This window comes from Symphalangus syndactylus, chromosome 12 (genome assembly GCF_028878055.3).
Source record: "Symphalangus syndactylus isolate Jambi chromosome 12, NHGRI_mSymSyn1-v2.1_pri, whole genome shotgun sequence".
Lineage (NCBI taxonomy): Eukaryota > Metazoa > Chordata > Mammalia > Primates > Hylobatidae > Symphalangus > Symphalangus syndactylus.
Genome location: NC_072441.2, coordinates 39631213 through 39657397, shown reverse-complemented (window position 1 = coordinate 39657397; position 26185 = coordinate 39631213). Strand labels below are relative to the sequence as shown.

Genomic DNA, 26185 nt, shown 5'->3' with positions numbered 1-26185 from the left:
TATTTCTTGGGAAAATAACACAATACAAGGTTTGGCAGATAAGAAATGATAGCCTCTATCCTAAGCTGACAAGTGCATATAGCTGATCTTTTCTCCACAATTATATAAAATATTGGTTGACACAATGAGAAATACCAGAGAATTACACTAAGGCCCAAAAAGTTACACAGTAAATTGCTGATTAGCTTGGCATTTTTGTTTGGGGAAGTTTTAAAGGCTTTTAAACTTTTAAAGTTATCTGTTGAGTCCAAATAGTAAATCATTAAGGAATCCAGGAAACAGGAAAATTTGTCCTAGAACAGAATATAAAAATGTAAACTTATCCAGCTCAATAAATAAAAAAGTATTTGTCATCTTAACATCTTTTCAGCATCTCTACAATCCAAATAATTTTTAATTATCAAGGGACTTCAAGGCCTACTTGGGCCAAAAGGCATACAAGGATACCCTGGAGCAGATGGCATTTCAGGGAACCCTGGAAAAATCGGGCCACCAGGAAAACAGGGACTTCCTGTGAGTAGTATGGATATCTCTTTGCTCATTATTTCTTATGCATGTGGCTCCTTGCTAGACCATAGATATTTTGGCTCTCTATTTTAGCTTTGGCACTGGCTCAGATTAAGCCAATTCATTTCTCTAATAGCTATAATGCAGTTGTATTTAGGATTTCCAGGAACTGTCAATAGGTACATTCTCTTCAGTATTGTATATCTAATAACTCATCGTATTAATAATTCAAGCCATTTTAAAAATGTAAAAGCTGTTAAAGAAGAACTATAAAGAAGCAAAAACTTAAGGACTACACAACCTGGCTGTACTTTGAGTTCATCAACTGTTTTAAGCCACCTTTGGAACATTTAGGTCTTGGCAGTAACTCGAGGTAGGTTCTGTGAAAAATCATCTTCCCTTTACTTTTATAGCCTCAGTATTTTATAAGACTTGTGTGAATATTTTCTCTGTATTCATCTAATTCATTCATTGCAATAGGTCCATCAGCTGTCTCTTTTCCGATGTATAATTCTTCATGCTATATATTAACTACATTTTAATTACCAGAAGAACTTTTGGTAGAATAGCAAATCCATGTCTATAATATGTGTCTACCCTTGTGAGGACAATCACAGCTAGCTCAAACTGATCCCCTAAGGAGTATTGCTGTGTTGGTAGCTCAGTGTTGGCCTCTACTTTTGGCAGGTTTAGCAGTCACCAGGGGTGGTAGCCAAATCAGCCTTGGTGAAGAAGAGTCCACATTGTTGGATTTGTGCCGGTGCGCCCGTTGAGCAACCACCATGATTATTATGGGAAAAAAGTAATGCAATAGTGTAGATTTCCTCTTATTTTTATGCAGATTTCTATCTTACTTATTTGATTAGAAATTTAAAAATCACGTTTTTGTCTTTGCTTAACCATTTTCCTGCTTTCCTTCCCTAATGTCATCTTAATTGAGACATTTTTACGTCAGGTTGTTTTTACTTTAAACATTAGAAGAATTAACCACACACTTTTAAGAATACAGTAAAACTTACCTTTTTAAATTTCTGCTATTTGGATATGGTTATCTATTGATTTGTTGTTCTTTTCTTAGGTAATAAGTCAATTCTAATGTTTATTCAAATTTAGTATGGTGCTATACCTAAACTTAAATACAAATTAATATTCTTTTTCACTACAATGAGTTATCTCATTTGTTTAAAAAAATGAATTGATAACTTAACCAATATAATTATGTCACTAATAAATATCTAGTCAGATTCTCTGAAAATATGAAGACAGTTAAGAAGTCTTAACATGGTTTCTATTTGTTTTGGAAGAAACATATCAGAGCCTCACGGCATCAGGTTACAGCCTACAAAACTTTAACAGTGAGGCTGAAGTTTTTAATTAAAATAAATATTGTATAGACTTTTTCTAGTAGTATCAGTCTGGTTAAAAGAGACTCATTTGAGATCCCAGTCTTAAAGGGAGCTCATGCACTGGGCCTCCATCTTCATGCTAATCTCTGGACTCACCATGTGATAGTCTTATAATGAGATTGTGAAATTTTAAAAATACAACAGTAAAACCCTTTGAATTGGTTTGAGAGTCTGTATTTTTGTGGATTAAGTTTTACTGGAAAATATTGTAGTGAATCTTTTCCTGTTGCTTTGAATAAGATTTTTGAGAATTCAAACAAGGAAAACCACATGTGAAAATATGTCATATTTGTTGCTGCTATACACAAGTATAATCATGGAGGTGGGGTGGATGGGCCCAATAGTTTATAAGGCTAAATAATGAATTGTGAAAGTACTAGTAGTAGCAAATGAATTTATTTAATAATATATTAGTAGTAATTAACTTATTAATAAGACCAGGAAATCATTTGTTCTCAGGCTAAAGTACTACTAATCTAGATATTAGTTCCCTATGTGGATAATAGAAACCAGCATCCTATATATGAGTTTAAGAAAAATTTCAGATGTTCAGCTTATGAGATACTCATCAGGACATTAGTGACATATCAAAGTCATTAATTACTTTTTACTCAGGTCATTTACTGGTTCGTTATGACAAACAACTTCTTTCTAGCAATATGTAATACCTAGAGATCCCTCAGGAAGCACAGAAAATTTCAAGGAGTGAAAACATTGATATGGATTATAAAATTATGGACCATTTTCTCTTGAGATCAGATATTATGGAAATCTGAATTGCCTGCTTACACATTTTGCCTGTGCTTTCTGGACCTGCTAGGGCCCAGTTTCAATATATGCCATTTTTATTTAGGAAAATTGCAATGTGGCACTGATTATCTGTTGCTTGTTTCTAGCAAGAAAATAGACATTTTCTAACAACTCTACATTTTTCTTCAATATCGAGGTAATATTTAAAGGATAGTAATTTAATGGCTAAGAGAAAGCCAATACAAAAAATACTGAGTTAACACAAATAAAATGTTGATTTCATTCAACGCCACTCTAAACCTTATTCCTAGAATCTGTCATGCTAGTTTTATTTGCTGTGTGGGCAAAGGCTCATGCCTGAAATCGAAACACTGGCTCTATCTAGAATACATAAGAATGAAGGGGTCTTAAGGCCAGATGATGAGGCTATTTGCATTCTGTAACCCAATTAGGACTTTGGGATATCAGCCAAGTCTGACTGGTTTTAAACAAAAATCTTCTCTGGCTAACCTAAGCAGAAAACAAATTATAAGATAGAGACTGGGTTGCTTACAGAATCAGCTAAAAAGCTCGAAATCCAGGGTCAGAAAGCAGTCTGAAATTAAGGATTTCTTGCAACAGAACACCCCAAGCGAAGAGTAGTCTAGTTAGGATGCCGCCAATGACATGGGCACCAGTCAACATGGCCACCGTTGGACTCTCAGTGCCAATGCTACTGCACTATGAATAATTTCTAAACTGTCATGCATCTTCATGCCACTTTTTCAAGATTCAAAGACCTGAATGAGATTGTCTAGTAATTTGACCTAAGTCACCTGCCAGAGTCCTGGATGCCAAAGGAGGCAAAAAAGAACGTCTTTCAGCTTTGGCTTCTTTTTTTTTTTCTTTAAGGTTTTCCACTCCCTCTGTCTTTTACCTTAGGTACACAGTTGTTGGGATAATCATATTAATGAATTTATGGCATATTATCATCCTTCAGTTTTTGCATGGACCTTCTCTTAGGCTGACTTATTTTTATCCCCACTCTCATTCCCCTCCCCCTAAAGTAGCCACTATTTTATATGTTTTAATGTGTATTCTTATCTGTATGCTCTTCCAAAAATATACTACAGGTTTTTATGCATATCTTTAATTATGGAAATGATATTAGACCGTGCATCTTTTTTTTTTTTTCACTTAGCACTGGGATTTAAAGATACATTCATATTGCTATAGGTATATCAGCTCTCTCTCTTCTGATATATAATTCGTGCTGTGTATCAACTACATTTTTAACTACAAGAAGAACTTTTGGTAGAATAGCAAATCTATGTCTAGAATAGGTATCTACCCCTTTGAGAACAATTGCAGCTATTATAGCTCCAACTCATCTCCCAGGGAGCATTGCCTTGTTGGGAGCTCAGTGTTGGCCTCTACTTTTGGCAGGTTTGGCAGTCACCAGGGGTGGTAGCCAGATCAACCTTGGTGAAGAGAAGTCCATATTGTTGGATTTGTGTTAGTGGGCCCATTGAGCAACCACTATGATTAGTATGGAAAAATGTTGACTGATATCCACTAAAGGTCCATCTTGTTTACCTGATTATTGAGAGCCTACTCTATAGAGGATGCTGTCTGTTAAGTATCTACATGGAATATAATTAACTCTATATTGATTCCATTTTGAGAAGTTCATCTAAATTTATCTTCCTTGGACCTTCTTATCATTAGCCTTTCAAACCCATTATTTCCGAGTGCCTGACCAGCTGGCCAAACTCTTAGCCAGTGCTCTCTGAATTAGTGTAGATCCGTATCTCAAGCCATCTCTCCTTCTAACTATAGGTATTGCCTCAAGTTCCACCTACTGGAAAGAGTTCGCTTTACTAACATCTTTCAAGCTCTAATGCAGCCTGAAGCTGTACACTTCTGGCTGATGTTGACAATCAATGCAGATCTATCCAAAAATCAGGCCTGAGGTTTTTCCTCCTCCATTAACTGGTAAAGGGAATTCTCTAGGAAAGCTGAAGGAGCAATGGCAAATCAATGGGAACAGGTGTCATGGAAATCTGAACTGCTTGCTTACACATTTTGTCTGTGCTTTCTAGACCTGCTGAGGCCCAGTTTCAATACATGCCATTTTGATTTAAGAATAGAATGCTGCAGTATACATTCAATTTTACAGTTCAGTGAATTCGATTATTACCCAGTTCATAATGGGCAAAACAGAGAACAGAGAGCATAGCCATTTGACATTCCAGGTTCAGTCATTCAGTTTCAATCAGAGCAAGCTCATAGCTGTATTCCAAATGGTAAATTGCATTTGACAGAGAGGGCATGGCCTGTCTCCAAAATCTTACAGATATAAGCAGGGTTTCTCTTATGGGAGATTACCAAAGGGTTCATGTGGCATCTCTACCAGCTACAGAGCCTTCTGATATAATTAGAGTTTCTCAGTCATGAGGTCCAATTATTAATAACATTGTAACTTACATCCTGAATCTGCTGCAGAGCCTTTTCTTACTTCAGGGTCCACTCAAAACTGGCAACCTGGCAAGATACTTGAATAGACATTTCTCCAAAGAAGATTTACAAATGACCAGTAATCCCATGGAAGGATATATAACATCACTACCGTTAGGGAAATGCAAATCAAAAACAAAATGAGATATCACGTCACACATGTTAGGATGCTATTATAAAACAAACATAAACAAACAAACAAAAACAGAAAATAACAAGTGTTAGCAAGATGGTGGAGAATTTAGAACACAAGCACATTGCTGTTGGGAAGGTAAATGACACAATACTGTAAAAACCAGTATGGTAGTTCCTCAGAAAATTAAACATTGAATTACCATATAATCCAGCAAGTCCACTTCTGGGTATATATGCAAAAGAACTGACAGCAGGAATGTAAAAGATTTTTTTAAATAAATTTTATTGTATAAATTTAAGATCTACAATAAGAAGTTATGGGATATATATAGATAGTAAAAAGATTACTAGAGTGAAGCAAATTAACGCATTCATCATTAAAGGTATTTTTACACCAATGTTCATAGCAACATTATGCATAATAGTTAGTAGAAACAACCCAAATGTCTATCAGTGATTGAATGAATAAACAAAATGTGACATTGGAATATTTTTTGAATATATTGGAATAATTGACAATGGAATATTTTTCAGCCTTAAAAAGGAATGAAAGTCTGACACACTATAACCTGGATGAGACTTGAAGGACATTACGCTAAATGTAACAAACCAGACACAAAAGGATGAATATTGTGATCTCACTTACATGAAAGACCCATGATTCTGGCAAACCCCAAAACTGTGGCTCAGCCAGGGAGGGTTCTTGTCTTCCAGGAAGACAGGAAATAATTCAGGAGGGAGCTGACAGAGTAAAGTGAAGGCAAAGAGTATTAGGGTGTTCTTGCACTGCCATAAAGAAATACCTGAGACTGGGTGATTTATAAAGAACAGAGGTTTAATTGGCTTACAGTTCTTCAAGCTTTACAGAAAGCATGGTGCTGGAATCTATTCAGCTTTTAAGGAGGCTAGAAGGTGAAGCGGGGACAGACACATCACACGGTGAAAGCAGTAACAAGCAAGACAGAGAAAGAGTGAGAGTGGTGGGGGTGTTGCCATGTACATTTAAATAACCACATCTTATGAGAACTCACTATCATAAAGACAGCACCAAGCCATGAGGGATTCACCCCCATGATCCACACAACTCCCCCAGCCCCCACCTCCTGCATTGGGGATTACAATTCAACATGAGATTTGGGCAGAGACAAATATCCAAACTATGTCACAAAGCAAGTTTATCAGAGCAACAGAGTATAGGAAAATGGCTGCTCCATAGATAGAGCAGAGCTACCCCATAGGCAGAGTAGCCCTCGTAGATTGCTGGCTAGCTATATTTATAGCTACTACTTAATTTTATGCTAAATAAGGGGCAGGTTATTTGTGAATTTTCTAGAAAAGGGATGGGGCATTCCAGGAACCAAGGAAGGGTTCCCCTCCCCTCTTAAACCATATAGGGTAACTTCCAACCATTGCCGTGACATTTTTAAAATGTCATGGTGCTGGTGGGAGTGTCTTTTAGCATGCTAATATATTATACTTAGTGTATAATGAGCAATGAGGGCAACTGGAGGTCACTTTTTTCACTATTTTGGTTTTAGCTGTATTTGGTCAGTTCCTTTACTGCACCCTATTTTAACCAGATCCTGTTTTGATCAGCAGGGTCATAGCCAGTGCTTGGAAAACAAGTGCTGCTGACTGCCTACCTCACCTAGAATAATCAAATTCAGAGAGACAGAAAGTAGAATGGGGCTGCCAGGGTTTGGTGGAAGGGGATAATGAAGAGTTATTGTTTAATGGATATAGAGTTTCAGTTAAAGAAGATACAAATTCTGTAGATAAATGGTAGTGACAGCTGTACAATAATGTAAATGTACTAATGCCACTGAAATGCATACTTAAAAATGGTTAAAATGATTATATATATTTTATATATATTATATATATATATTATATATATATTATATATATGTATCTCCATAATAAAAAAAACAGCAACCTTACAGGTTACTAAGAAAATGGATTGGAGCAGAACACCCAAATCTGATATAAGTTGACTCCAAAGTCCACAGAGGCTCACCAGAACTGTGCCCCTTTTATTGTGATGGTCAGTCAGTGCAAAGTACAACAATTCATCTCTACTTCGGAGGAGGTATCCTGATGTGCCCCCAAACTATTATTCTTGGAACTTCACCCATGAAACTGCCTTTTCAAAATTATGACAGTCAGAGAAATCTGACATAATTGACTCCATCTTGCTTCTGACCTCCAAGTTGTCCTTGATCATTCCTGGGCAAAAGCCAAGCTAACTTTGGGAAGAATTTAGTTTATAGTTTAACTTGAAAGCAAGAATGACAATAGTCCCACCTTAAAATTAACCCCTTCCTTGCTCAGGGAATGAAAACTGCCTTGTAAGACTAATTAAAGCCCACAAGAATAGGATTATGGGAGAGACCTGAACTCTACTAACATGTAGGTTTAGTTTCTCTAATTCCTTGCTGCTCAGGAGTCATGTGGCCAGAGATTACAAGATAGGTATAGTTTCTATAAGCCCTACTGCTCAGGAGTTATATGGCCAGAGGTCACAGGATTTGCGACTTGCCCAGTTGCTTCTATAGATAACATCAATGTTGTAAAATGTAAGATTGGGTTTTTTGAGATATCTTTCTGACTGACTCCACCAGACTCATGAATCATGACTCAACTTATCCTGTGGCCCCATCCAGAGGGAGATTCAGCACACAAGGACAGTTTTCCACACCCCTATGATTTCGCCCCCAACCAATCAGCAACACTCATTCCCTAGCTGCCTGCTCACCAAATTGTCCATAAAAACCCTAGCCTTTAAGCCTTCAGGGAGACTGATTTGAATGATAACTCCAGTTCTCCCATGTGGGCCAGCCTTGCGTCAATTAAACTCTACTGCAATGCTGCAGTCTTAATGAATTTATTTTTATCTGTGCAACAGGCAGGGAGAATCCATCTGGTGATTACACCCATTTATCAAGCCCCTGAAATTTTAAATTCTATCCTCTGGTACACCTTTAGGGTGCTTGTTCTTTTCTACTCTCCAAGTCCAGTTTAATGGACTTGAATGATATTTTGTGAGGTATCCAGAATATAAAGATATCTGCTCAGTCTAGTCTGTTTTATGACAGAGAAGCAAATTGAGTTGACGTAGCATTGAGGTAAGACAGGGAAGGGATACTGCTTTTCCTGCCACATGAAGGCAAGAAAACTGCTTCCAATTATCTTTACTGATAAGAATGTGGATAGGAAATATTTTTGCTAGGTCAGTAGCTGCTGTTTCCAGTGGCTATATTGTTTAGTAAAGATACCATATCAGAACCTGCAGCTGTAATTGGCATCATCCCCCAACCCATTAAGTTTGTAATACACTGCCAGTTTCTTCAGGTTTATTTGTTGTTTGCTCTAGCCAAACACATGAGTAAAACGGATATGGAATGTAGTAGGAATCACTACCCCTGTATCTTTCAGGCCTTTATGGCAATAATATGTACAATTTTCCACAGGGCTGGAAGTAATATGTACAGTTTTTCACAAGGATGTGTTATTAGATTAGATTTATATTGGTGAGGAGGGGACAGGAAGGGATAGTTGTAGGAACATTCATTTGTGTCTTCCCATCTTACCATAGTAGTAGCCTTTATAGTTAGGAAGTTTCACTATGCTCTGAGATTGGAGGGGAGAAAATAAAAACTGAGCTCACAGTCTTTACTGGGCCCACTTGGAAAAGGAATTGGATCAAAACTCCATTTATCACTTGGCCCTCATAAGCTTCCACTCTGATCACAGTGTTTATTTCCAGGGATTATCATCAGGTTATAGCTAGTACCTTAACAGCTCTAGAAAGACTTGGAATTTGTCTTTTCCCAGTGTTCAGTCACCTAGTAAATGACCATAAGTCTCTCTCAAGAATACTTAGAGGAGTAGTCGTAGTATACACCTCTGACCACATTGCAGTGTTTTTTCTCAAAGAGAACCTACCTCCTTCTCAATCAAGGGATTCTGATCTAGGAACTGGCTTGAGTCTAAGAACTGAGTGAGAGTACATGAATCCCAAGCACAGTGACTTAAGTAAGATTTATATCTATAAGACCTACAGTTTTTCCACCTGTATATTAATATATTCTAGTACACTATGATACATTCAATTCCTATGGCTCCTGTGTTCAATTAACCATCACCACAGATCTGTGCAAAACAGTCTGATTCCACTCCATCATTGTAGCTTATTGTGATAATTGCTCCTACCTTTTCTCTGATAGCAAAGCACTATGACCTGGATTCTGCCACTCAGGGATTCCAGTGTTCCCATTTATATCAGAGAACCTAATTCCAATGATGTTGCTTAACTCTGTAGTAAAGAATGTTCTTTGAGCCTTTCCGGGGGCTGTGGTTAGAGGGTAGCTGATTCGATTGCAATAATAGAGTCATCTCAACATTTTCATCTTCCTGGGCCTTTGAACCCCTTTCTATTGTGAGGGAAGTTGTAGCATTTCAACCTCATTGAGTATAGGCCACAATTGAGTCCAGGTTTCAAATTGCCAATCTACTGGACTGTTAATGGTGTTCCCAGGCCCTTGAGTGGGGGCTGCCTCCACAGGCCAGGAAGGTTGAGCAGGATTAGAGGTTCAGAGTTCTTAGTCTTGCCCATGTCTGTTCAAATGTCCCCATTTCTTGTCTTGGGGTTGTTCTCTTTCTCCACCAGTGCTTTTATCTTAGCATAGAATCTGGCTAGTTGAAGATGAAGATGTATTAATATGCAAGTTCTGCAAGCCTTACAGTGGGTTGGGTTCTAGTCATATCTGCCTTGTGACTACAGGGGACTTCATTCCCGTTCATACCCCTTTGGTAAGGCACTGGCCAACAGCTAGAGTAAAGGAGCCTGCTGGGTCGTAGAGCAGGGTGGAGATTGGATCTCAAAAGGCAAACAGATAAAATCCAGCCAACTTGTTTAAAAGTTCTCATTTATGCATAAGTCAATATCAGCAGTCCATTCCAGTATTAGCAAACCACATTTGGTGAACAAATCAGCCTGTTTTTGTATGGCCCATGAGCTAAAAATGGTTTTTACATTTTTTTAGTGGTAGAAAATAGAAATAAGAAGAATGTTTTGTGAAAAACATATGAAATTTGAATTTTGGTATTCATAAATTAATTTATTGGAACACAGCCACAGTAATTTATTTACATATGGCTGCTTTTGCACTACAACAGCAGAACTGAATAGTTCACAGAGACCATATGGCCTGCAAAGTCTGACAGAGTTACTGTCTGGCCCTTTTACAGAAAACATTGGCTGACCTCTGGTCTATTTGTATCATCATCATATTATTATTACTATGGCTCTGTAGTATGTTCTTATATGTAGTGGGCAAGTCCCCCTTATTTAAATTCTTTTCTTAAGGTTGATTAGCTAGTTACAGATTTTTATTCCTCCACATAATTTGAGATTCAGTTTGTTGAGTTTCTCTAAAATAAAACAAAAGCTTGAATTATTATTAGATTTGTCTTGAATTTATAGATTTATTTGGAGAAAATTTGTATCTTATCATTTTAGTTATCTAATATAAAAGCAGGAAATATATATTTCTATCATTTTCTAATAGAATTTCTTCATAATAGTCATGGCAAAATTCATACAATGCTTAGAATGTGTCCAGGTACCATAAGTGTTTTAATGTATTAACAAATTTAATCCTTACAACCCCATGAGGTAAGCATAATTATATTTCTTATTTTGTAGATGCAGAAATTGAGGCACTGAGAAATTAAGTAATTTCTACAGTCACATAACTACAAAGGCAGTCTAAAACTCCATATTTTTTGTCTTTATAAATCTGCAATGTTGCCACTCAGTAAAGGCTTTGTATATTCTTATTTTTATTCTATTTTCTAGGTAGTTATTACTGATTTAAATAAGCACTACTGATTTGTGTCAGTTATAGTCTAATATGGCTGAATTTTTTATTTTGAATAATTTGCTGTTGTGATTCTGTTGGGCTTTTAGGTAGATAATATCATCTTCAAATAATGGCAGATTTATTTCCTTCCTTACATTATCTCTTTCCTTAGATTCATTTATTTTTCTTTCCATGTATTTCTTTCTTTCCATTTCACTTTCCATGCAAGTGACCTTGAATATTATTTTAAACAATAGCAGAAATCATGGAAATTCTTTTACTGCTCCAGATGTTACAGGGAATACATCTAAAATTTCTTCATTAAGAATATTTGCCACCCGGGTGCAGTGGCTCATGCCTGTAATCCCCAGCTCTCTGGGAGACCAAGGCAGGAGGACCTCTTGAGGCCAGGAGTTCAACACCAACCTGGGCAATATAGCAAGACCCTGTCTCTACAAAAAATTTAAAAATTATCTGGGTGTTGCAGCATGTGCCTATAGCTACTTAAGAGACTGAAGAAGTAGGATTGCTTGAGCCGAGGAGTTAGAGGCTACAGTGAGGTATAGACTAGGTAACAAAACAAGATCCTAAAAAAAAAAAAAAGAGTATTTGCCATCTGAAATCTGTATTTCCTTTGTCCTGTTGATATGGTTTGGCTCTGTGTTCCCACCCAAATCTCATCTTGTAGCTTCCATAATTCTCACATGTTGTGGGAGGGACCTGGTGGGAGATAACTGAATTACAGGAGTGGGTCTTTCCCATGCTGTTCTCATGATAGTGAATGGGTCTCATGAGATCTGATGGCTTTAAAAATGGGAGTTGCCCTGCACAAGCTCTCTTTTTGCCTGCTGCCATCCATGCAAGATGTGACTTGCTCCTCCTTGCCTTCCACCATGATTGTGAGGCCTCCCCAGCCATGTGGAACTGTAATAAACCTCCTTCTTTTGTAAATTGCCCAGTCTTGGGTGTGTCTTTATCAGTAGCGTGAAAACGGACTAATGCACCTGTATTATCCTTTTGGGGTTTATTTCTTCTTCTTTCCTAATTTCCATTGGATGACTAAAGTTTCTTCTGCTGGCTTAAAAATTACTTCTTTTGTTGTTCCTCTTGTGCAGTCGTGCTGAACGTAATAACCAAGTGTTTATTTATTTAAATCTATTGATTTGTTTAACATATCATTACCTGTATCTTCTCTCTAATAAAACACTGTCACATATTCTCATATCCCTTTGTTTTTACAGACCACTCCTCTCCTTCAACATTTTTGTATTTTGCCTCAATTTTTTACTTTTAGTCTTTATTCATTTACTTTCTCCTTTTATTTCTGTTATTTCTAGACTCCTTTTTAAATAGTAAACTTAATTAAGCTATTTGATAACCATTACTTTCAATATTCTTTGCAGAATCTCCTGAATTTGTTTCTATTATTATTTCAATGCTTTCTCCAAAAATTATTTTTAATGTAGGTCTTTGTGAGGCAAACTTTCTGATGTCTTATATGCCCACAGATATCTGTATTACCCCCTCATATTTATATGACATATTCAATATTGTACTGGAAATTCTAGTCAATTCAATGAGGTTCTAGCCAATTCAATGAGGTTCTAGCCAGTGTAATAACAAGAAATAAAAGATGTCTAGATTGGAATAGAAGAAGTAAAACTGTCTTTATTTGCAGAAATCATGATTGTCTAGGAGAATATCCAAAATCAACAGAAAACTGAGTTTAGCAAAGTTGCAAAATATAAGATTAATATACAAAATTAATTGTATTTCTATGTACTAGCAGTTAACAATCAGAAATGGAAAATTTTAAAACAGTGTTATTTACAGTAGTATCAGAATGTGAAATATTAGGAATAATTCTCACTAAAAAAAAAGTGCAAACCTATATACTGAAAACTATAAAACATTGCTGAGGGAAATTACAGAAGTCCTAAATAAATGGTGTATATAGTATGTCTCTGGATCATAAGACTGTATATTGTTTTTGTTTTTGTTTTGTTTTGTTTTGTTTGTGTTTTTTTTTTTTTTTTTTGAGATGGAGTCTTGCTCTGTCACCTAGGCTGGAGTGCAGTGTCGTGATCTCAGCTCACTGCAACCTCCACCTCCCGAGTTCAAGCGAGTCTCCTGCCTCAGCCTACTGAGTAGCTGGAATTACAAGTGTGTGCCACCATGTCTGGCTAAAATTTTTAGTAGAGACGGGGTTTCACAATGTTGGCCAGGCTGGTGTCAAACTCCTGACAACGTGATCTACCCACCTCAGCCTCCCAAAGTGCTGGGATTACAGGCATGAGCCACTGCACCCGGCCTCTATATTGTTAAGATGTCAATTATCTTATATATTGGTAGTATCTAAAAATGTTAAACATATTTCTAACATATAACCCAGCCATTCTATTCCTAGCCAAGAGAAATGAAAGCATATATCCACACAAAAACTTGCACAGGAATGGCCATAGCAGCTTTCTTTGTAATAGCCCAAAACTAGGAATGAACTGAATGTCCATCAAAAAGTGAATGGCTAAATAAATTCTAGTACATGTGTACAATGAAATATTAGTCACAGTAAAAAAGAATTATATACATGCTTCAACATGAATGAATCTCAAAGTATCTCAAAGTGGGGAAAAAACAGACAAAAAAGGATACATGCTCTTTGGTTCCACTTGTATAAAATTGTAGAGATTTCAAAATAATCTGTAAGGATAAAAAGCTAATCAGGGGTTTTCAGGAGATAGGAGTGCATGTGGGGAGGTGTGGAAAGGAGGGTTTACAAAGGAATAGGAAAAACTTCTAGGGGTAGTGGATCTGTTATCTTGATAATGGTGATGGTTTAATAGGTGTATTTATTATGCCAGTTTATCAAATTATATACTTTGAAATTTACTTCATGTCAATTATACTCAGTGAAATAGATATATAGAGATAAATATCTTATGTACATATATAAATTCATATGTTATATGAGTGGGGAGGAGGAGAGAGATGACACCAAAAGATAACTGGAGTTCGTAAATTGGGAATAATAATAATTGTAGGTGGAGAAAGCGGAAAGAAACATTCTAGGCAGAGACAACAGCATATACAATGTTAGGAAGAACAGAACGTGCTTAAAGAATCAAAAAAAGACCAGTATGGCTAAAGTTTGGTGAGCAAAGTGTAGAGTGATATGGTTTGATGCTGTTGAGGTATACAATGACCACATCATGGAGGCTATTGAAGGATATATTAAGGTAATTGAGCATTATCTAAAGAGAGTAGACCTCATTGAGGTTTAAGCTCAGGAGAGACATTATCCAGTTTTACATTTTTAATGGATTCCCTCTGGCGTCAGTATAGTAAATTGATTGGAAGGGGACAAGACAAGACGCAGAAGACTAATAAGACTACTTTTGCAGTACTCCAGGCTACAGGTGTTCATGGTTTGAGCTAGACTGGTGAAGTGTAAATGGAAAGAAGTGGATGGATTTAGGTACTATTTAGAAGGTGGCTTTAGTAGGACTTGATATTTGATTGGGAGACATGAGGGAGAGAGAGAGATAGCAAGGGTAACTTCCAAATTTCTAACTTGCACAAGTTTCCAACTTAATACCTGGTGATGTTTGCCCGTCACTGAAAAAGCAAATACTATAGGAGGCCTAAATTTTATGGGCAAGATTATGACATTCAAGTGGAGATATTAAGTTCGCAATTAAATATCCTCAGCTGGAGTTGAGAGAGGAGGTCAAATATGAATTTCAGAGTCATCAGCATATACACATTTAGTCAGAGTCCTGTTAGGAAGCAGATGGAATGCTCACTTGGAATTTTGAGGAAACTACCTACAGAAATGTAGAAAGGGTTAAAAAAGTCAACAAAGAGTGCTGACTTTGAAACCCAGAGATTGTCAACAGTAGGAAGCCATTACTGTCCTTAGACCTGAAATGGTAAAGGGAAGAAATGATGTTACTAGAATCAAAATGAGATCAGGAACTGCTGGAAAGAGGCATCTGACAGGAGCTATAGTTGAGAATAACCCAACCACTTACAGAATGCCAAAGACAGAAGGAAATGGGAGAAATAAATATATTACCTTTCTCGCCTCTCACTTTTCAATATCCTAGTGGTGCATCACATTGGCCAACCCCAACTGGAAGCCAGAGGTCAAGAGAACGCCAGCAATGCAGTGCATTGAAAGTCAGATTCCCAGGACAAGTCGCAAGATAGAGAAGGGGTGGTAAATGGATCTGGGGAGCAAACGAAAGAAAACAAACACAAATTTTGTTGGACAGTAGGAAGGAGGTCCAGAACCAAGCTGTGAGGAACTCTAACATTTAAAAGTCAGATAAAGGAGGAAAAAGACTGAAAGGAGTGATTATAATAGGTAAGAAAAAAATGAATGTGGTGTCATGGAGACTTAAGAAAGAGTATTTCAAAAAGGAGAACGTCATCAGCACATCTAATAATCTCAAGAAACTGTGTTGGACACTTGTTTTATTAATTTTGTTTTTTGTGGGGTTTTTTTGTTGATGTTGTAGATGCATTTTGTGTTTGTTTTGCTACTCAGCATCTTTATCCCATTTTTTAAATTTAAAAACCCCTCTTTTTGAGTTTTGGTGAAAGGCCACCTTTTACTACAGTAGCCAAAAGTTCCAAACTCTTACTTCCTTGTCACTTGAAACAAGGATGCATGCTCTCGCCTAGGCCTGATCATTTAGTTATATTCACCTTCAAATGGGGAGTCAGTGATACACAGAGGCGGGGACAGTGGAGAGTCTGTTCTGGTGGCAGTGGCAGTAACATCAACAGCTCCCAGTTTCCAGGGATGACGGTTGCTTCAGCAATAGTGTTCAATGTGCAGCAGCAGATGTAGTACATGCTGTAGTGTTCAAATTCTGGCTTCCTGACATCACTTTAATTCTGCCCATTTTCCAAACCTGATTCTCCAGGTTTATCTGTGATTATATGAGCTACCAAATGTGTTTTCAGTGTCTGTTCTGCCTTTATTATCCAGTATTAGTTTCTGGTATTTGCAAGTAAGGATTCTGACTAATACACAGACCTAATAAAATGAAATTATGATCATGTATTTTAGTAAGTGGAGGCCATCAGTAACTTTAGCAAAGAATCTTGTCAGGTTGGGGGCAGGAATAGGATTGACGTTCTTGAGGAGAGAGAGTGGACAGTGAGAAAATCAGGATATTCAAACCACTCAGTGGAGAAGTTTGGTTCTGAAGGAGAAAATAGGGCAATGACCAGAGAATAAATTTAAAGTAGAAAGTTATTTTTAAGTGTGAGAATCCTGACCACATTTAAATGCTCATCAGAAGGACCTAGTAAATATGGAGAGGTTGAAGACAGTCAAGGGAAGGGAAAATCTGAGTATGAATTAGACAACAAAACCTGCATATTCTAGCTCCTCTTCCTAAGTTACTCTAATTGGAAACCTTTTTTTAAAAAGACAGATTCTGAGCCATAGAACAGATTCTGTCCCTTTATGTACGACTGGTACAGAAAGCTCACTGCACTTTGAAAGAAACAAATGGATTACAGTAATGTTAAATACTGTTGCAATATACCTCCTAGGGCCATGAAGTTGAATGGTAACTAATGTTGCCATTAGCAAGCAATTAACTACCGGATCATAAGTCATCATCTGCTACTTTTTAGCATTTTCACAGAATAAGTTAGAGAAATTTTACATGCATACTTAGAATATTAGGATGTCATAAGTGTTGAAATGTTTTGTATCCACCAAAATAAAAATAAAATAATCTTCTCTTGAGGATCCCTTTGTAACCCCAAGGTTTGCACATGCAGTTGATATTTATGTACATGGAAATCTTTTCTATAAATGTCTGTGCTCTCTATGGAATATTTGATATGGAATTAGAATTATAGTGCTTTATAAGGAATCATTCTGTTCAGTGAAATAAGGTAGCAATGGCTAACTGGGCATTAGGGAAAGTGATTTCTAAGAGAAGTATTTCTCAAGCCTACTGCGGTAATAGAAAAACTACTTAAGAGGAAATAAGGCCATTTCTAAATACTAGCAAGTTCCTTGGAATATTTTCAACTGAGGATAAGGACATCTTTCCATTGGTTTTTTTTTTTTTTTAATCATGGCACCATGGTGTTCCTTGGCTTACCTTTAAAGACTGCTGGGTTTTTCCACTGAGAAAAATATTTATTCTGGGATTTTTAGCATTATGCAACTGCCTGATTTTCCTAAACAATGTTCTTTCTTTTCTTTCTTTTTCTTTCTTTCTTTCTTTCTTTCTTTCTTTCTTTCTTTCTTTCTTTCTTTCTTTCTTTCTTTCTTCTTCTTTTTATGTGGCCAACAAATTAAAGAATTCTTGGCATATTCACTCTGCAGTTTCAATGTTTTTTCAAGATCATGTGACTGTAACTGAAGGACAGTATTGGGGAGGCTCACCGTTGCCTGTGTGAATTTCCTTCTGTACAAATGAGTGTTTTGAGGCCAGTCAACTTAGCACATCTGTAGTAAATGAGTCTACCATGCTGTTTTCATCAAGTTGGACTTCTGTACAAGCATAGTACCTCAATCATTTAGGAAAAAGCAAAACAACTTTTCCTTGCAAAGATCATAAATCCATTTATCACCAAAAGGAATGCTTACCAGTCTTTTTATTTTTTTATTGCTGTAACTAATAAAACTGGTCATTGGAAAAGAGGGAAAGAAATAAAACTAACGACTTGACTAAGGACAAATCAAGGCCTTTCAATCTTGACTTTGCAGTTTGCCAGGTGAACACAAGCATAAGTGTTGTCTAAAATGAGTTTCTTGTCTTAAAGGAACATTGAAAATCCTGAATTTTCCATTTGTGGATTGAGTCCAGTATAAGGAAGAAAAACACACTTCATCAGCACCTTTGTAGTAGGACCACCATCGAAGCTTCTATTGGGAAATCCAGCCACCCTGCCCCCCATCTGGGCTGTGTGTTCTCATAGTCCAGTCACACGAAAGAAACTTTTCTAAGAAGATACATTTTTTTCTTCACAGTATTTTTAAGAAAGAGACCTACCTTCTTTGTCCAGACCTATATTTAGCAAATCCTGTCATCTCATTATTAAGAGGTTGATTATTCAGTTATAGCTTATCCTGATTGCTACTTTTTCCCTCCCCCTGACCCCCCACCCTGCCGCTTGTTTTGGCCCATTTTCTACTCATTAGGAACTCTTCCAGAGCAACAAAGCTCAGTGTATTTGGCAGCGTATTGGCAACAAAATGAAATATCTGCTAAAGGATTTAACTTTCTTAGTTGAATTTTCCATGACTCCCGATCAGATAAAGTTCATACTTTTTTTTTTTTTTTTTAATAGAGCAAGGTCTCTCTCTGTCACCCAGGCTGGTGTACAGTGGTGTGATCTTAGCTCACTGCAGCCTTGAACACCTGGGCTCAAGTGATTCTCCTACCTCAGACTCCCAAGTAACTGGGACTACAGGCATGCACCACTACATTCCGCTAATTTATTGTTTTTTACGTTTGTAGAGATGAGGTCTCACCATCTTGCCTAGGCTAGCCTTGAACTCTTGAGCTCAAGCAATTATCCCACCTCGGCCTCCCAAAGTGCTGGGATTACAGGCATGAGCCACCATGCTCGGCTGGTTTATACTCTTTATGGAATGGTGTTTCTTCATGGTCTAGCCTCTGTTGACATTTCCAGACATATATTCTACCTTGCTTCTGTTGTGTGCTGTGCATTTCAGTCATAATCACAGCTAACAGTTATTAAATGCTTACTGTAGCCCGGGCACTGTTCCAGGTGCTGATGTGTATTAAGTAATTTAACCCTCACAAAACCTCCATGAAGTAGAGACAGCTGTTATATCCAGTTTACAGAAAAGGAAGCTGAGACTGAAAGAGACTAAATAACTTCCCCAGGTTCACACAGACAACAAGTAATCCAATCAGAATTCAAACCAGGCATCTTAGTTTCAGAGCTATGTTTCTTCAAGTATGCCTATTTACTTAGCCCCCAAAATTCTATTATTTCCCTCACTTTCTGGCCTTTGTGTACTTTATTTCCACTGCTTAGAAAGCTCTTCCATTTTTCCCTCTAACTTTATGGTGATCTTTTAGGACTTAATTGTTTAACTATTACCTCCTTCACTCACTTTTCTAGTCAGTTGAGCTTGTCTGCTCTGAACTTTTGGATGCTGAGTACACTGCCCCCATCAGAGCATGGATATTGTCTTCCTTTCTTTCTCTCCCAAGAGTCCTGTTGAATCACCTAGCACCATGTGAGGCCCATAGGAGAAGATCAATAAACATTTGGGAATTGAATGTTCTTTTTTTTTTTTTTTTTTTTTTTTTTTTTGAGACAGAGTCTCGCTCTGTCGCCCAGGCTGGAGTGCAGTGGTTGTGATCTCGGCTCACTGCAACCTTCGCCTCCCAGGTTCACGCCATTCTCCTGCGTCAGCCTCCTGAGTAGCTGGGACTACAGGCGCCCACCACCATGCCTGGCTAATTTTTTTGTGTGTTTTTAGTAGAGACGGGGTTTCACCATGTTACCCAGGATGGTCTCGATCTCCTGACCTCGTGTTCTACCCTCCTCGGCCTCCCAAAGTGCTGGGATTACAGGTGTGAGCCACTGTGCCCGGCCAGGAATTGAATGTTCTTTGCATGGTTGTTAGGATCTTGGAGACCTGTGTTTAAAATCTAGATGCGATAGCTATTTGACATCTTAAGCAGCATTTATAAAATGAGTACAATAGTATTATACTTAATCCATATGGTTTTTATAAGAATCAAATGAAATATTGTATGTAAAATGCATAGTACACTACATGTATTTATAATAAATATAAATGGTTAAGTTGACGTGCATTCATTAAAAAATATTTGTTTAGTGCCTACTAAGAGCCAGGAGTTAGGGAATATAGCAGTTAATAATGGGCAAAAAACTGCCCTCATGGAGTTTGGTGTGTTCACAGGGTTGTGGGAGAATCAAATAAGATAGTATGAGTAGATTATTTGTTATTTTTTAAATAAAAGGATAGACATTTATTTCTCTATAATGATGTAAACCCAGACATATCTAAGAGTCAAAGTATAGATGAAACATCTTCTTTCAGTCCCTGTTAGTCCTGTGATTGGATGTCAAGACCTGGGTAAAGGAGATTTCATAAAATACCTTTATTTTGTCAAATATCATAGTGACATTTGCACTGTCTATTTTTTAGGATTGATAAACCATCAGTTGTAAATAATTTCTGTGAAGTAAAACAATGTTGAAATGCCTGTATTCATTAAGGTTGAGCAAGAGATTGTATACTCTTGGGAATAGATGTGAGTCAAACAGACCTGTCTTCACTACCTTAAGAGCTGCCTCACCTGTGCTCTCAGTTCCATAAGCTTTGATATGTTTAGAGATTCAAAACTAAAATTACCTCCTAACTTTAGTATACAGCTCATTCATAAATCTTATTTCTAGCAATTGGCTACATTACTTACGATTGGCACAGCAGGAAAATGTTATGAATGCTACATTATTTATGTAAAATGTAGCCTTGCGTATAATCACCTAATAATTACCATCCCACATATTTTTAAACACCAATCCTTTGCTAGGAGGGATATATTTAGTAAACCAAATAAAACGAGAAATTCCTACTTAAACAGAAGTGTTTTGAGCTGCTCAGAGTAAAGGAAGTAAAGTATTATTTATATAACTTCTGGGTTTGCTGGCTTAAGAAAAAAAAATAGTACTTACATTGCCTAATAATCTAGGATATTATATTTGTACTACAGAAAGTAAATTAATTTTAAATTAATTTTTCTTACTATCTTCTCACATAGTTGATAACTATATAAACATAATGCTATGTACACATAAGGTGCCTGGCAGAAGAGAAAGGAAAAAACTTTTTTTAGAAAAATGTTAAGGTAGTACTTCAAAGAAAAATATCAACCAATATGAAGTTCAGTGTCATTTTAAGTTTGTCATTCTACTGTGAGAAATCAATAAAATTGATATTCGAAATATTTGTAATTTCACTCAGCATAACTTTAAATATAATATTTTTAGCTATTTTTAAAATGTAGATTTTTATCATTGCCTGGATTTAACAAATTTTATTTTTTATTGCTTATTTTTTAATATATTTGTTTCAATCCTAATGAGAATATGATGGCTAAGCCAAGGAGCTGGGGGAATAACAGAGTGAAACTTTCTTTGGTATGTTTCACTATTATATACACATAAGTCATCATCATTCCAAAATTTGTCTTTGTATCTTTTTTCTAAATGTGTGCATATAGCCCCATTTTCCTTCCCAGATCTTTCCATTCAGTTCTAAAATGAAGGCAGACTTGCACTAAAACAATTTCTTCCTTTTCCCAGAGGGAAGTCAAAGTGAAAAGCAATGCCTTCTTTCCTTAACTGACACCAGATCAAATAAAATAATACGAACCATAATGCTATTCATTTCTGACAAATGGAATGCACTCAATAAAAAGCAACTCTCGCAGTTGTGGTTGATGTTGTTGTTGTCATTACTGATCCAAGTACTTGTTTCTTTAGAGTCCAAAGGCTTAGGAAGCCATGGATTTCAGTCCTGTCAAAACTGACAACACTTTCCTGCTAGGTTTAAAACTTATTTCGGTAGGGAGACTGGCTCCTGAGAATAAAGGAAGTCTCTGGTCATGTGACACCATGTACTCTTATAATTATATTAATTTTTAATATACATGTAAACTGTTCATTGATTTTTGGCATCTCTGACCAAAGTTAATAATAATTATAATTATATTTACTTTTTAAAATTTACCCAGAATGATTTACCATAGGCTGAATGGTTTTAGACAAATCATTTAGAAGACACTGGAAAGAATGCCTAGGGTTAGCATCTGTTTCTCTTGCAAACAAAATTAATCAGCCATCTGTGTAATAAGAAATGTTTGTTCTTGTATGAAACATTGTTTGGAACTTTGAACAGAACACTCTGCTATCGTCCTCAAATTTCTCTCTAAGAAACCAACAAGCATAGTAAATGACTTGGACTATATTCATTCTACTGGGTTAAATATCTGATAGCACTGCAAATAAAATGAAGTTGCTAGTTTACAGTTAACCCTAATGACAAGTTTTGTGCTCCTTATTATTTTCAGTCAAAAGTACATCTTGACTTCAAGAGTGGTCAGTAGTTTCTGAATGTCCATTGTCATGTATCACCCGAAAGATACATTTTTTAATTAGAAAATGAAGAATTTTAAAATTGCCTAGAATTATAAGTAAAATGAGGCAAAATGGTTCTATTTTAGAATTATGCAATTTTGAGGTATCTTAAAATCATCTAATCAGTTCTAATGATGCATCTCCCTAAAATATCCATTACCTCTATAAAATATCTGAGGATAAGAGGCTCACAAACTTGCAAGACAACCTAATGCTTTTAAAAAAATTCTCACAGTGATTTACATCTATAACTTAACTTTTCAGTTGGTTTAACTCAAGTTACTTTGTTTATTACTTTATTTTTTTTGCTGCTTACATGCCCTTTCTCTCATCTTGTATATATGACTTTTTAAAATCTGCTCTCTCTTCAGGTTTCTTTAGGTCTTTAAACTATTTTTGTTTTTATTAGGGAGGGTGCTATTCATCAGAATTTTGTTTTTAAAATTTGCCTTTCCTGTCAAGTCATATCCCCATTAGAGACCTGGTCATTGGTATAACACCTATGTCTTCTCTGAACATTTTTGAAAATTTAAATCCCAAAGTCTCAGATGACTATCATTTGTATTGATGATCTCTAAAATGGCATCATCTCATGACTCCAGAGTTCTCATCATTCATGTGGAAAGTACACTACCAGATAATCTATCCCATAGATATGGAACAGAAAGGCTCACGGAAAATTAAAACAAATATAAAGCACATAGAAGCCAGGGGAAAGAAACAGGATACGATAATACACTTAGAATGAGGCACAAGCAACTTGGAAGAACCACATCACCTGAATCCTAAGTCCACAGCATGGATCTCTCTCTCTCGCTCTCTCTCTCTCCCCTCTCTTTCCTTCCCTCCCCTTCTCTCTCTCTCTCTTTCCTTCTCTCTCTTTCTCCCTTTCTCTTTTCCTCTCTCTTCCTCCCTCTTCCTCCCTTTCTCCTTCTATGAGGATTTTGCCCTTGTAATTTGTTCCTTAAAATATTGAGCCCCACTAACTCAGATAAATGGTGAGAGATAGTTGGGACAAAAAAGACTTAAAGGTCAAGCTGAGGAACATGAACCTATATCCTATATGTACCTCTCTGTAAGCACCCAACATTGGACATGAACCTTAGATACAAAGTACATTATTTTAGTGAGTTTTGGAATGTGAAGAAAATCTACTTAGAAAGGATAATTTTTAAAAATATACTTAATTATCTTTTACCATAAGCAAGAAAATAATAAAATATGTGATGACATAATTTGAAGAAAATGTTATTTGAAAAAAAAGGAAAAATGCTTTGGTACTAAATTCAAAATTGACTTTACTTTTTAAATACCATTCTCTCAACCAGACCTTCCACAGAAATGGCTTTAGTCTGTCTTGAGCCGAAACATCTCTCCCACTACATTTATAACTTCAAGGCAATAACTTTATATTATGATCATGATCCAGTTTCTTCTCACTAATTTCTTTTCTGATTACCACTAAAGGTAACTTCCCCTCCTCAGAACGTCTCAGGTGTTTACATTACATCTCTCTTCTTTGGAAATTTTTTAAAACTTTTACTGGCATTATAATTATTTATATAGTACATTCCATCACATTTCATTTTTTGTTTTTCTTATTTATTTATTTGTTTATTTTTGAGACAGGGTCTCACTCCGTTGCCCAGGCTAGAGTGCAGTGGCATGATCATGGCTCACTGCATCCTCGAACTCCTGGGCTCAAGTGATTCTCTCACCTCAGCTTCCCCAGCAGCTGAGACTACAGATGCTCACAATACCATGCCCTGGTAACTTTTTTCTTTTCTTTTTTTTTTTTTTTTTTTTTAGAGATGGGGTGTCACTGTGTCACCCAGATGGGTCTCAAACACCTGGGCTCAAGTAATCCTCCCACCTTAGCCTCTACCAAAGTGCTGGGGTTACAGGGATGAGCCACCACACCTGGTCTCATCTCTCATCTTTTTCATTTAATTTTAAGCTTCTTAAAAACAAGAATCATATATTATTTATATCTATATTTTTAAAGGGATTCCAATGGTAGCTTCCTTATGCATAGATGATATTCAATAAATATTTGTTGAATACATGGAGAAAGTATTGAATAACCCAATTTAATATCCTAGGAATCAACTCAGAAAGTAAGTTATTCCTAGAAGAGAAGTCAACAAACTTTTTCTGTAAATATGAAAACATATTTCTGTAAATATTCATATAAATATGAATAAATTTTAGTATTTGCAGGAAGCAAACTCAAGGGTATTACTTGCAAACTTATGTAAGAAGAGAGAAACTGTTCACAAAATGTTTATTCATGAAATTAAAAATATAATTAAGTTAAAAATTTTGTAATGCAAGACTAGTAATTAGAAAAATGGCATGCTTTGCATAGGATAACACTTAGCTTATTAAAATCTGCTTCCTCTGTGGGTTTCTTTAGGTTTTCAGCTGTTTCTATTTTATTGGGGAGGGTGCTATACATCAGAATTTTGTTTTTAAAGCTTGCCTTTCCTGTAAAGTGATCTTATTACAGTTCCCTATTGTCAGAATTTTCTGCACTTGTTAATGCTGTTAATGTTGGCCTGTAATGAGACTTTGCATATTTCACATATTTCATCTTTGAAAATTTTTTTCACACAGATAGGTACTGCCAAATGCTACAATTCATGAGCATATGATTTTAATTGAATACACTGATTGCTTGAAAACAATATCCAGAATTCTATTAGGTTCTCTTGATTTTGCCTTTTAGCATGTCATTTCCTTGTAGATTAATCATTTCCAATTGTAAGCTAGGTGGAAACTCCTCAAGTGCAAAGTCAAATGGATTTTGAAATATGGAAATTTATTGCATCTAGGTCTAAGATATGCTATTGAAACTGTTTGAGTTCAGAAAATCTACCCACCATATGCTTTCCAAATTTATCCGATAATTCTTTTTTTGATCCATAGCTGTCAGTTTTATTGCATCTTAGCAGAATCCACAGAAGATTGTACTGATTTAGTGTTTTTTTAACTTCTTTGAAAATATTCTCACTTGCAGTTACCCCACAGACTATTTATACAATTCTTCCATCTCAGCATTGACTCCTTCCAATAGCATTGACTCCTTGAATGAACAACTGAGCAGTATTGCTAATTTCCGTTGACTCATCAAGAACCAACAGGCCGTGCTGGTAGGGAGAGAAGAAAAAAAGAAAGAACCTTGTTTTTTAATTGATTGTTGATGCTGCACCAGTATCCTCAACATTTCAAGCGGCTATTCTTGCTAAAAAGCTAGCAATCTAAAATAAGTGTATTTTTGCTATATGATTTAATTAAGTCATCAGTAAAGGATTTTCCTTATTGGGCTAACAAATGAAGTGAACACTCAGAAACTTAATTCAGTTGCAGCCTCATTTTCATTTTGTTGTGAAGAAATTCTGCTGTGATAAAATACTCCATGTTACATTTTCTAATTTTTCTGACTGTTGTATTCCTGTGAGGTAGAAATATTATATTGTGTGCCTAGTCTGATAATGTTGATGTATACTGTATAATTTTTAAGCATAGCTATAGTAATATTACATAGTAAATACAAGGCTTTGCCATCTAATTTAATAAGAAAATTCATTTTCCATGGTGCCTTAAAAATACAATATTCGAAGTCCACTTTTCTTTTCTTGTTTTGATATGATAGCATGTGCACTGGTAATAAGTAAAATAAAGTGTCACAGTAATATATGTTCCACTTGAAACGCTGTATTATAACTGCATCACTGCAATTTGTAGTACATCAAGCAACGGTGCAAAGCAATGGAAGTGCCATATAAGATCTCTACCAAGACACAAAATCCCTTCAAAAAATCAACGAATCCAATGAAAAAA

The 26185-nt window shown here is 36.2% G+C and overlaps 1 protein-coding gene across 1 annotated transcript in view; it reads left to right on the top strand.

Annotated features, from left to right (window-relative positions):
- Window positions 1-26185, top strand: part of COL24A1 (collagen type XXIV alpha 1 chain) — a 486748-nt gene that overhangs the window by 407323 nt on the left and 53240 nt on the right. Inside the window, exon 49 of the mRNA XM_063624268.1 lies at window positions 406-513. Within this exon, the coding sequence (XP_063480338.1) occupies window positions 406-513 (108 nt within the window). The remainder of the gene's footprint in view (window positions 1-405; window positions 514-26185) is intronic.